Below are 13,328 nucleotides of genomic sequence, written 5' to 3' on the forward strand. Positions count from 1 at the left end.
CACTTAGAAGAACTTGCCAGTATTAAATTCTTTGAATTATAACGTGGACATAAATTCAAAACGATCAGGAGCAGGTTGTACACGACAACAGTTTCCCGTATAACACGGTGGTGTAGAGGAAGAGGGGAAGTTGAGACGAACGGTTTGATACGGGACAGTTGTTGTCTATCAAGCCAGGAAAGTGGCCTACAACAGGTAGTACCCAAAGCTCAGCGCATGTGCGCCGTAGGAGGTTTTGAGTATGCCGTGACTTTTTTACGCCGCCAGATTAGCCCATCATAACCGTTTGGAGCTAGTGTTTTTTTTTCGCTAAAATTATCCTTGAATATTAAACATGCCTTGTTCTTGGACTTAAAAATTGTTAGACGGAGATGTTCATAAATTTTAAATCAATATTTTAAAAATTGTAACAGCATAAAATTAACAACTAAATCATTTTGTTTCTATGGCCTTCTTACTACGAGAATGCTGTGCTTGTAAGGGTTAAATTTAGATCGAAATGTAAACGTAATTAGATTTTTGCACAACCTTCATAAAAGACTTTTTTCTTTCGTTATGTCATGAGGAAATTTAAATTACTACTGTTCATGAAATAAAAATATCGAATGGCCAATTTGAATGTGTTTCCCGACCTGATAGAGCACAAGTGTGTCATATCAAATTGTTCGTCTCAGCCTCCTCTACAGCTCTGTGGTATGTTGTAAACTGAATGAGATTTTCACTCTGCAGCGGAGTGTGCGCTGATATGGAACTTCCTGGCAGATTAAAACTGTGTGCCGGACCGAGACTCGGACTCGGGACCTTTGCCTTTCACGGGCAAGTGCTCTACCATCTGAGTTACCCAAGCACGACTCACGCCCCGTCCACACAGCTTCACTTCTGCCAGTACCTCGTCTCCTACCTTCCAAACTTCGCAGAAGCTCTCCTGCGAACCTTGCAGAACTAGCACTCCTGGAAGAAAGGATATTGCGGAGACATGGCTTAGCCACAGCCTGGGGGATGTTTCCAGAATGAGATTTTCACTCTGCAGCGGAGTGTGCGCTGATATGAAGCTTCTTGACAGATTAAGGACTTTCGCCTTTCGCGGGCAAGTGCTCTACCAAGGCTGTGGCTAAGCCATGTTTCCGCAATATCCTTTCTTCCAGGAGTGCTAGTTCAGCAAGGTTCGCAGGAGAGCTTCTGTGAAGTTTGGAAAGTAGGAGAGGAGATGCTGGCGGAAGTAAGGCTGTGAGGACGGGGCGTGAGTCGTGCTTGGGTAGCTCAGGTGGTAGAGCACATGCCCGCGAAAGGCAAAGGTCCTGAGTTCGAGTCTCGGTCCGGCACACAGTTTTCTGCCAGAAACTTTCATGTTGTAAACAGTTGTCGTTGCTTATGTACGACACGGATTGCAATGTTGAATTATTATGGATGTGTGGTTAGATGTAAGAGAGGAAGCTAAAGACCCTAAACTTGCATTAATCAATAAAGAGTTTGAGATTATAATCGTTCTTCAATTGGAAACAAAAGAAGCACAATGTGTGTTTGAAGTTACCGACAGTAGTGGCTGGTCTAGGCGACGTCCCGCTGCTGCTGAGACGCCAGCGCGTTGCAGGGCGAGTGGTGACGACGGTGCCCGGTTGCGCAGATGGGGGCGGTGGCGGGGGCGGGCGGGGGCGTCTGCGGGCCGTCGCCCAGCTGCACCGACGTGCTGAGCCGGCGCGCGCTCACCGCCGCCTTCGTGCAGTTCTCCCGCGCGCTCCACCAGCGGCAGATCTCCGTAGAGTCTTCCTCCTCCTCTCACAGGTAAGCTGCATGCACGGCACCACACCATGCACCTTTAACACGAGCAATTAAATCGACTGCTCGTGGCAAGTGAGTCTACTGTAGCGCCCCTGGCGTCTTGTTCCTGTACTAAGTCTCGCCTAACAAGACTGGTGGTTGTTTTTTATTTACATGTTGTTGTTGTTGTTGTTGTTGTGCTCTTCAGTCCTGAGACTAGTTTGATGCAGCTCTCCATGCTACTCTATCCTGTGCAAGCTTCTTCATCTCCCAGTACTTCCTGCAACCTACATCCTTCTGAATCTGCTTAATGTATTCATCTCTTGGTCTCCCTATACGGTTTTTACTCTCCACGCTGCCCTCCAATGCTAAATTTGTGATCCCTTGATGCCTCAGAACATGCCCTACCAATCGGTCCCTTCTTCTTGTCAAGTTGTGCCACAAACTCTTCTTCTCCCCTATTCTATTCAATACCTCCTCATTAGTTACCTGATCTACCCGTCTAATCTTCAGAATTCTTCTGTAGCACCAGATGGAAGTTATAAGAGTCGAGGGGCATGAAAGGGAAGCAGTGGTTGGGAAGGGAGTGAGACAGGCTTGTAGCCTCTCCCCGATGTTATTCAATCCGTATGTTGAGCAAACAGTAAAGGAAACAAAAGAAAAATTCGGAGTCGGTATTAAAATCCATGGAGAAGAAATAAAAACTTTGAGGTTCACCGATGACATTGTAATTCTGTCAGAGACAGCAAAGGACTTGGAAAAGCAGTTGAGGAGGGCGTCTTGAAAGGAGGATATAAGATGAACATCAACAAAAGAAAAACGAGGACAATGGAATGTAGTCGAATTAAGTCGGGTGAGGCTGAGGGAATTAGATTAGGAAATGAGACGCTTAAAGTAGTAAAGGAGTTTTGCTATTTGGGGAGCCAAATAACTGATGATGGTCGAAGTAGAGAGGATATAAAATGTAGACTGGCAATGGCAAGGAAAGCGTTTCTGAAGAAGAGGAATTTGTTAACATCGAGTATAGATTTAGGTGCGAGGAAGTCGTTTCTGAAAGTATTTGTATGGAGTGTAGCCATGTATGGAAGTGAAACATGGACGATAAATAGTTTGGACAGGAAGAGAATAGAAGCTTTCGAAATGTGGCTACAAAATTGCTTGTGTCGTGAGAGCTGTCTATAGTGCAGTTCGGCACTCCAATGGTGAAAGCGACTTTATGACGAGCCATCCTTCTAAGGAAAGCCGAAATATAGTAGTACATTTAGGGAACTATCAATGACAATAGATAATTTGTGTTGATTTCAGTGTGAGTACTTAGTAAAACATTGTAGTCTGCGAAAAACACATTTTCCATCAGTTTCACTGTTTATTAATTTTTGCGATCTAGGTTTTGGGTTTTAGCCCGTTTTCCAGACTCACTGACAAAGATATAGTTGTGTCTAATGTTTTTTAAATTTATTAATCGTTTTGGAAATTACTCATACACACAACCTCAGAATGTTTTTAACATTTAAGTGGGTAACAGTTTGAAAGCATTAAAAACAACAATTAACAGTTACATTCATTTAACCTGGAATTAAGTTGTCTGGGCTAAGAGCTGACACCGACAGCAGAGGAGGAACCGGCCATTCGTAGATCAGGAAATGGTGGCATATCCTTGCCTACACATGTTTTGTATTGAGGGTGGTGACTGATGGAGAAATCCCTTAGTCATTTTGGTACAGAGACGAAGTTGCAGCATGTGGAATGCTATTTCCTCTTGTAGTTCGCTGCTGACAAACCACGCGCCAATGTCAACGACTACTGGTGGAGGGCAACATGCGCTAAAAGCGATGGGTGCTGGCGTTTGTGTGGCTGCCATGTGCCATCTTTAATGTGTGACAGACACAGCTCGCAGCAGCCTGACTGCTTCGTGGCAGCAGCGTGCCACAGTGGGGAGGACGGTATTTAGACCATAAAACCCAGCACGGGCAAAGTAAAAGGCATATTCCTGCACTGGGTGGTGACCAGTAACGATCAGGGTCCACAGCAGAAAGGTGCACACTAGCACCGAGGCCGGGAGGCCCCTAGCTGAGCCTTACATACGTGACCCACCAGGGAGCAGGTGATGCAGCGGTGCAAATGCACCGAGATGTCTTCATACAGTTCCCAGCTCAGGCAGACACCTGCAGCTACTGGAGACAAAGCCCTTGAAAGGTAACTGGATGCTTCATCAGGCACTGCAGTGCTCATCACCTCGAAGTTAACAGCCAGTGAATGTGGCAGCATTCGTATCACAGACACACCCCAATACACTCGTGTACAGAGAACATGAGTATGTGAGAACATCTGAGAACGAAGGTCTGATTTGGGGGGGAAGGTTATTTATGAGAGTCTGCTGGTCAGCACTTCTCCTACCACTACCCCAGAAGGCAAACCAGACCCTAACGGCCAGGTGTCACCATTGGGTGGGGATGACTTCATGTATTTTGATTCTCTTGTTTTGTCTGTTCCTGCAGGAGTGTAGCCAGAGTTGTAATATTGCCCACGTTCCCCCTTCATTGGCACTGGCTATCTTTTCTCTCTATGTCAGCATTCTCCATAAGCGCTATTTCGCACTGAATACACCTTCTTGTGAAACGGTGTCTGGATTTCAAGTTGATGCTCATCTCCATCTGCAAGGCGTCGTTTTGCTGAGCATTGCAGAAACAGTTCATTGTGCCCAAAAGAGTGTTGGTGCAAGGTTCCTCAACCCCCCTCCCCCCCCCCCCTTTGAAGAAATCCAGTCTCTGGATTGTGCCCTATTTACATTTTTGTACAACAAATATCTAACCGCTAACGTGTGTTTTCTGAACTGACACAAAAATACAAGATTTTACTCTAATTCTTAGCATAAACCACCTGGTTCGTTGGTTTTCTGTGCTTGGCCCAGCCTGTTGGCAACTGGTGCACTGGAATCTTAATAGCTCAAGGAGTTTTCCACTCGAAGCAGACACAGGTTGCACAAAGCTGCATCGGAACTACAACGGAGACACTCATATTCAAAATCTTATTGCATTGCTCATTGTGGTACTGTTGCATATTGGAACATTCGTTAAGTGATAGTAAGACAGTGTCCCAGCAAGGCCCTCGCTCCAGAGCTGCCAACTGCCAGCATAGGCAATGGCAGGAACATGTGGCGTGGAACAAAGACAGAAGTACGCTGGCGATGGTAAGGTATTCTCCATCTGTCTGTCTGCACACTCCAATAAGTCCTAGCGTCCGGTTTCTGTGCCCTTTCGTCAACCTGAGGAGCGTGTGTGTGTGTGTGTTTGCGCAGCAGGCACGGGCGCGGCGGGGGCTCTCCCGGCGCGCCGCCGCTGCCCAAGAGCCCTTCGGCGCCGAACCTGCAGCTGGACACGTCTCCGCTGCTGCTGCTGCGCAACGCGGTGGCGGCGGGCGCGGGCCGCCAGCCGGCGCTGGCCAAGCCGGCGCGCCTCACGCAGTCGGCGCGCGCGCACCGCCTGCACCCCGCCAGCGCCCTGCTCAGCCCCTACCTGCTGCAGCGCCAGGCGCTCTCCATGGACAACCCGCACTGCTACTCGCCGCCGCCCTCCATGCTGCCCGGCCGCGACAACGCCGGCAGCCGCGACAGCCTCGAGCTGGGCGCCAGCGCCGGCGTCGGCGGCTCGCAGGTGCGTCCCCACCACCTGACGCCGTATCGATATCCCACTACTGTCGTGTCACAAATATCGATACTACCAGTACTGAAGCTTCCTGCCAGATTAAAATTGTGTGCCCGTCCGAGACTCGAACTCGGGACCTTTATCTTTCGCGGACAGGTGCCCTGCCAACTGAGCTGCCCAAGCACGACTCACGACCCATCCTCACAGCTGTACTTCCATGTCCACTATAATTATCCGGGCTGTTACGCCGTGGTCGGTTGATGAATTCTGTGTCAATTCCCAACGTTTCGTCCCCGTCTGCGGAGGACATCTTCAAGGGGGTCTATAGCTCGATGGAAGGTCCTACATACCCACTGGATTCTAGGCGATCCAGTGGGTTTGTTGGACCTTCCATCGAGTTATAGACCCCTTTGAAGATGTCCTCCGCAGACGGGGACGAAACGTTGGGAATTGACACAGAATTCATCAACCGACCACGGCGTAACAGCGCGTATAATTATAATGGACATGACATTTCCGGCCGTGAAAATCTACATTTTAGTATCAACTGTACTTCCGCCAGTACCTCATCTCTTACCTTTCAAACTTTGCAGAAACTCTCCTACAAATCTTGCAAGACTAGTTTCTCCTGGAAGAAAGGATACCGCGGAGATGTGACTTAGCCACAGGCTGGGGACTTGTTTCCAGTCTGAAACAAGTTTCATGTCAGCGCACACTCTGCTGCACAGTGGAAATTTAATTCTGGAAACAATGGCCCAGGCTGTGGCTAAGCCATGTTTCCGCAATCTCCTTTCTTTCAGGAGTGATACTCGTGCAAGGTTCGCAGACCCGACAAGATAGCCGAGAGCGCTAATGCGCTGTTTCCTGGATTCGGGTAGGCGCGCTGGCCCCGGATCGAATCCGCCCGGCGGATTAACGACGACGGCCGGTGTGCCGGCCAGCCTGGAAGTAGTTTTAGGCAGTTTTCCACATCCTCCTAGGTCAATACCGGGCTGGTCTCCACGTCCCGCCTCAGATACACGACTCGCAGACATTTGAAACACATTCACACTATTTCACGATTTACACTAGACGCAGATAGCTGCCAAGTTAACCCTGCCGACCCTGCGCAGTAGCGAAAGAAAGAAAGAAGAAAGTCTTGCAAGGTTCGCAGGAGAGCTTCTGTGAAGTTTGAAAGGTAGGAGACGAGGTACTGGCGGAAGCAAAGCTGCGAAGACGAGTCGTGGTTGAGTAGCTTAGTTCTTAGAGCATTTGCCCGTGAAGGACAAAGGTCCCGAGTTTGAGTCTCGGTCCGGCGCAGGCTTTTAAATTGGAAATTTGTAGGTAGGTCTTACAGGACCGAACTGCAGAGGTCATCGGTCCCTAAGCCTACACACTAATTAATCTAACTTAAATTAACTTACGCTATGGACAACACACACACACCCGTGCCTGAGGGAGAAATCGAACCTCCGACGGGGCGAGCCGCACGGACCGTGACAATGCGCCCCTGACCGCGCGGTCGCACGCTTTTTATTTGCTAAGAAGTTTCATATCAGCGCACACTCCGCTGCAGAGTGAAAATTCATTCTGGACTGCCAGTATTGCTAGATATCCATTGTCTTTTATATACAATGTGTCTCAGGAGGAACATTCAGTATTCATGGATATGACAGGGACGATCATCTGAAGGAAACACCTTAATACGGACATGCGCCATATTCAGAATGGTTTTGCGGGATAGAACACATCCAATGAACATTTTTATTAATTTTCTGTATTATGCAATACAATGTTGGTTTACACATGTACAACAGTCAGTAAACATTATAAAACGCGTTCTACAAAGTATCAACTGAAAAATACGTGCCTTCATTCAACTCTAACATGTCGGCCACGATAGCTGAGTGGTGCCGGCACGGTAGCTCAGGGTGTTCGGTCAGAGGGTTAGCTGCCCTCTGCAATAAAAAAACTGACTTAATGGATCAACGACGAACTGAAACGGGTGTCTTGCGACGTGCGCCCCGAGCAGATACAACATACGAAAACGAACAAAATTAGATTAAAAAAAAAAAGTGGTCAGCGCGACAGATTGCCGTCCTACGACCCGGGTTCGATTCCCGTCTGTGTCGGGGATTTTCTCCGCAGAGGGACTGAGTGTTGTGTTGTCTTCATCATCATTTTATCCCCATTAGGCGCGCAGGTCGCCGAATGTGGCGTCAAATGTAGTAAGACCTGCACCAACACGGCCGGACCTGCCACGCAAGGAGCCTCCCGGCCAATGACGCCAAACGCTCACTTCCATTTTTACCTCTACGTATTATCGTACACGAGCCGATTTACGCTCTACTGAAACTGCAGTTCGATAATTCTAGTACACTACATAAATGACGTATTAAATGGTATACCTCAGATGTATTTTCAATTGCGAATACGGACAACAATCAGCTGTAGCGTGGAATGACGACAATGAAAATTCGTGCCTGAGCGAGACTCGAACCCTTATTTTCCACTTATTGCGAGCAGTCGCCTTACCAATTGCCTACCAATGGAGCACTGCCAGTTAGACCTAAACTTCCATATGTCGTCAACCATGCGTCTACAACCTGTACTCGTACACCCATCATCGCGTACTCCTGTACAGGTGAGATATTTTACTTGAATGTCGTTTGCCCGGTGTCGGCGGATAAATACGACAGTATTGCGCCTTTGTTATTTCGAATTACGACGCACAGTTCGTTTGGAATGAATGGATGTCCAATGGAATTTTTCATAGTAATTCGGAGTAACACAGGCACTGCATTATCGTAGAAAATGGTAGGATAATTGCCAGAAGTATTGGGGAAAGCAACATAACTGAATTTGTAAGAGAGAAAATGGGAGCAGACGACTTACCTTTTGTTTTTCTGTTCTTTGTTTGGTTACTTGTTTTGCACATAATTAGAACTGCACATCATTCAGTGTCAGTCGATTGTGTATTTTACATCCTTACACAATTAACTTGCATTTTATAAGCAATAAAAATTAGTCGAGAACTCCCTGTTATTATTGATAAATGCGAAAGTTATTTATGAATAAAAGAAACATGTTTTATGTAACTTCTACAAAGTGTTGAAGTGATGTTTGATATATTTTTGTATTGCTTTCTTTACCTGTTTCTTGACCGAGTTGCGTTTTTAGCGCTATATAATACATCTGTAGTGTCTTCTTTAGTTTTTCTGCAACGTCCCTCTGTTTCACGTTACAGATCAATAAAGTATACCACAACTGTCTTAATATCATTCACAGTGCGATGAACGTTTCTTTGTCACCGCTGTGCTAATTTATTGTAATTCCACCGCTTGTTTTCAATATCGCGGTCAGGTAGTAGCTCTGTCTGATCACCTGCGATATCACACGCATGAACACCGTTACATCACGGGTCAAAATCGACGTAGGTTTATCACTGTGCTACTGACAAGGGAACCTCCCCATCGCATCCCCCTCAGATTTAGTTATAAGTTGGCACAGGGATAGGCCTTGAAAAACTGAACACAGATCAATCGAGAAAACAGGAAGCAGTTGTGTGGAACTATGAAAAAATAAGCAAAATATACAAACTGAGTAGTCTATGTTTAACATCTGCAACATCAAGGACCATTCCAACTAGTGAGCGCCGTGGTTCCGTGGATAGAGTGAGCAGCTGCGGAGCGAGAGGTCCTTGGTTCAAGTCTTCCCTCGAGTGAAAATTTTACTTTCTTTATTTTCGCAAAGTTACGACCTGTCCGTTCATTCATTTACGTCTCTGTTCACTGTAATAAGTTTAGTGTCTGTGTTTTGCGACCGCACCGCAAAACCGTGCGATTAGTAGACGAAAGGACGTGCCTCTCCAATATGAACTGAAAACATTTGATCGCAAGGTCATAGGTCAACCGATTCCTCCACAGGAAAACACGTCTGATATATTCTATACGACACTGGTGACGGCATGTGCGTCACATGACAGGAATATGTTGTCGACCCACCTCACTTGCACACTTGGCGAATGGGTAAAAAGATTCCTCTACCTTTCCCGATTTAGGTTTTCTTGTGGATGTGATAATCACTCCCAAAAAAGTGATGAAAACATAAGAGTTTGTCACATAAACTGCAACAAATGAATGCAACAGTTTCACAGTCGCACAGTTTTCTTTGTGCTCTGTCAAAACATATGTTTTTTACGTTTTCAAATGTTTCCGTGTGTAGACCGTCAAATCCTGCATATGTCCAAGCAAATCTGAACATGTCCTGGAATTTTGGAGAGCGAAGTTGATTATGTGTGAGTGTCTGAACTTTGATAATTGTCTGAAAATAAAAAATTAAATTTTTCACTCGAGAGAAGGCTTGAACCAAGGACCTCTCGTTCCACAGCTGCTCACGCTAACCACGGGACCACGGCACTTATAACCCGGTACTCGCCTTGATGTTGCTTACGTTGCGCATGGACTACTCAGTTTGTATATTTTGCTTATTTTTTTCATAGTTCCACACAACTTCTTCCTGTTTTCTCGATTGATCTGTGTTCAGTTTTTCAAGGCCTATCCCGGTGCCAACTTATAACTAAATCTGAGGGGGGTGCGATGGGAAGGTTCCCTTGTGAGCGATTTCCTCTGGTCGCAGCATAGTATGTTTCCAGAGAGAAGACGTGTGAATGTGTGTGGCAGGCGTCGATGGCGATGGACCTGCACCTGGACTGCCCGGTGACGCTGCGCGTGCGCGACCGCTCGGAGACGGCGCGCCGCCACCTGTTCGTGCGACAGCGGCCCGTCGAGGCGGACGACGGCCGGGAGTCCCGCTCGTGCAGCCCGCGGGCCTCCACGCTGCACCTGCCCTCGCACCGCCGGCAGTCCGCCACCTTCTCCAGGGGCTCCAGCGGTAACTATCTGCGTTACATTCACACTCAAAGCGCCTTCCCAACCTTTCGAATCATCCAAAAAATAAAATACACGGTATTAACGTTCCACACTAATACACTACTGGCCATTAAAATTGCTACACCACGAAGCTGACGTGCTATAGACGCGAAATTTAACCGACAGGAAGCAGATGCTGTGATATGCAAATCATTGCTTTTCAGAGCATTCACACAAGGTTGGTGCCAGTGGCGACACCTACAATATTCTGACATGAGGAAAGTTTCCAACCGATTTCTCATACACAAACAGCAGTTGACCGGCGTTGCCTGGTGAAACGTTGTTGTGATGCCTCGTGTAAGCAGGAGAAATGCGTACCATCACGTTTACGACTTTGATAAAGGTCGGATTGTAGCCTTTCGCGAATGCGGTTTATCGTACCGCGACATTGCTGCTCGCCTTGGTCGAGATCCAATGACTGTTAGCAGAATATGGAATCAGTGGGTTCAGGAGCGTAATACGGAACGCCGTGCTGGATCCCAGCGGCCTCGTATCACTAGCAGTCGAGATGACAGGCATCTTATCCGCATGGCCGTAACGGATCGTGCAGCCACGTCTCGATCCTGAGTCAACAGATGGGGACGTTTGCAAGATAACAACCATCTGCAGGAACAGTTCGACGACGTTTGCAGCAGCATGGACTATCAGCTCGGAGACCATGGCTGCGGTTACCCTTGACGCTGCATCACAGACAGGAGCGCCTGCGATGCTGTACTCAACGACGAACTTGGGTGTACAAATGGCAAAACGTCATTTTTTCGGATGAATCCAGGTTTCGTTTACAGCATCATGATGGTCGCATCCGTGTTTGGCGACATCGCGGTCAACGCACATTGGAAGCGTGTATTCGTCATAGCCATACTGGCGTATCACCCAGCGTGATGGTATGGGGTGTCATTGGTTACACGTATCGGTCACCTCTTGTTCGCATTGACGGCACTTTGAACAGTGGACGTTACATTTCAGATGTGTTACGACCCGTGGCTCTACCCTTCATTCGGTCCCCGCGAAACCCTACATTTCAGTAGGTAAATCCACGACCGCATGTTGCAGGTCCTGTACGGGCCTTTCTGGATACAGAAAATGTTCTACTGCTGCCCTGGCCAGCACATTCTCCAGATCTCTCACCAATTGAAAACGTCTGGTCAATCGTGGCCGAGCAACTGGCTCGTCAAAATACGCCACTCACTACTCTTGATGAACTGTGGTATCGTGTTGAAGCTGCATGGGCAGCTGTACCTGTACACGCCATCCAAAATCTGTTTGACTCAATGCCCAGACGTATCAAGGCCGTTATTACGTCCGGAGGTGGTTGTTCCGGGTACTGATTTCTCAGGATCTGTGCACCCAAACTGCGTGAAAATGTATTCACATGTCAGTTCTAGTATAATATATTTGTCCAATGAATACCCTTTCATCATCATTTCTTCTTGGTGCAGCAATTTTAATAGCCAGTAGTGTATTTACTTTATTGTTAGTTGTGAAGCGGCTTTCGGCTTTTTAGGCCATTCGTAGCATCAAACAGACAGTCCCCACAACATCAGCAACCATTAAGAGCTGTACAAAGATAATTTTCCTAAGATGTATAACCTTTTATGACTATAGAGTGTGTCTCGAGGTATCGTCAGCTTTTAGAGATATGACAGAAGCGATCATCCGACGCAAAAAAACTTCATATAGACACAAGCCCTACCAGGGCAGATTCGCAAATATTTTTTCAGACACGCGACTTATAATTTGGCGTCCCCCTCCCTCCACTCATTTGCCTCGTGCACTTCAACACGTGGCGAAACCAAGGTGGAACCACGTGCAGACGTCGTGGGACGGCCAGCCTTCACTACAGGAGTTGAACTTTTGGCTGGACAGATTGGTGAAACAGCACAGGTGGAACTAACATCACAGTTTAATGCTGGGCAGAGTACAAGTGTGACAAATAAATAAAAACACCTACAGCCGTCCTTATGATTTTATTTTGTTGATGGTTGATGTCCTGACACATTACCTGCGTATCCAGTAATGCTGGCAACTGATGTGTTATGCCTGGGGATCATATCAACATGTATGGCATCAAAAACAGCCTGAAGCGTTGAAACTGGTAGCGACAAAATAAAATAAAATCGTAAGGACGGCTGTAGGTGTTTTTATTTATTTCTCATGATAGTAAACGGCTGTCGTCCCAGAGACCTCCAACTAAAAGCATGGGCATACAAAAGCTTGAGTACAAGTGTGTCTGAACACGCAGCGCAGCGAACACTGCTAGCGATGGGTCTCCGCAGTGGACGATCCATACTCGTGCTAATGTTAACGAGACGATATCGGCAACTACGACTGAAATGGACACGTGACAGTCGACACTGAACGTTGTCGCAGTGGGAGAGCGTTTCACGGTATGATGAATTCCGATACCTTCCTCATCATGTCGGTGGGACGGCGCGAATCCGTCGTCTTCCAGGGGAACAGCTCCTTGACAGCTGTACGGCTGGCGGCGGCTCCATTGTGCTCCGGGGAACATTCATGTTGCTCCAGTGGAGCTCGTGCAAGGCGTATCGTGACGATCATGTTTCCCGACGACAGCGGCATTTTTCAACGAGATAATACGCCACGTCACTTGCCAGGAGTGTGAGAAGTTGTTCGAGGAACACAGTGGCGAGTTCCAGTTGATGTACTGGTCACCCAACTCGCGAGATCTGGTATGCGATTTAACATGGCGCCAGAGCTCATCGCCCTCCTCCTCGCAGTTAACGGGAATTACGTGACTTGTGTGTGCGGATGTGGTGACAACTCACTCCAGCGAACTACCGCGACCTCATAGCTTCCATACCACGACGCATCCCCGCTGTTATCCGTGCCCAATGTGGACGTTAGGCAGGGGGCCATAACATTCTGGCTGATCAGTGTATACTGAATGTAATTATTAGACCATGGATTCTTAGGTCGTAAAAAAGTGTGTTTTAGGCACCTAAGATAGGCTCCTTCAGTAGTTCATTTAGGCTATATAAAACCTAAAATAGGCTCT

At 47.4% G+C, this 13,328-nt stretch overlaps 1 protein-coding gene across 1 annotated transcript in view; it reads left to right on the forward strand.

The window, feature by feature from the left end:
- LOC126474771 (uncharacterized) overlaps positions 1-11,194 on the forward strand; it is a 790,273-nt gene extending 779,079 nt beyond the window's left edge. The window contains exons 4-7 of the mRNA XM_050102246.1: positions 1,662-1,782; positions 5,057-5,411; positions 10,064-10,274; positions 11,190-11,194. Of these exons, the coding sequence (XP_049958203.1) occupies positions 1,662-1,782; positions 5,057-5,411; positions 10,064-10,274; positions 11,190-11,194 (692 nt within the window). The remainder of the gene's footprint in view (positions 1-1,661; positions 1,783-5,056; positions 5,412-10,063; positions 10,275-11,189) is intronic.
- Positions 11,195-13,328: the final 2,134 nt, after the last annotated feature.

Source organism: Schistocerca serialis, chromosome 4 (genome assembly GCF_023864345.2).
Source record: "Schistocerca serialis cubense isolate TAMUIC-IGC-003099 chromosome 4, iqSchSeri2.2, whole genome shotgun sequence".
Lineage (NCBI taxonomy): Eukaryota > Metazoa > Arthropoda > Insecta > Orthoptera > Acrididae > Schistocerca > Schistocerca serialis.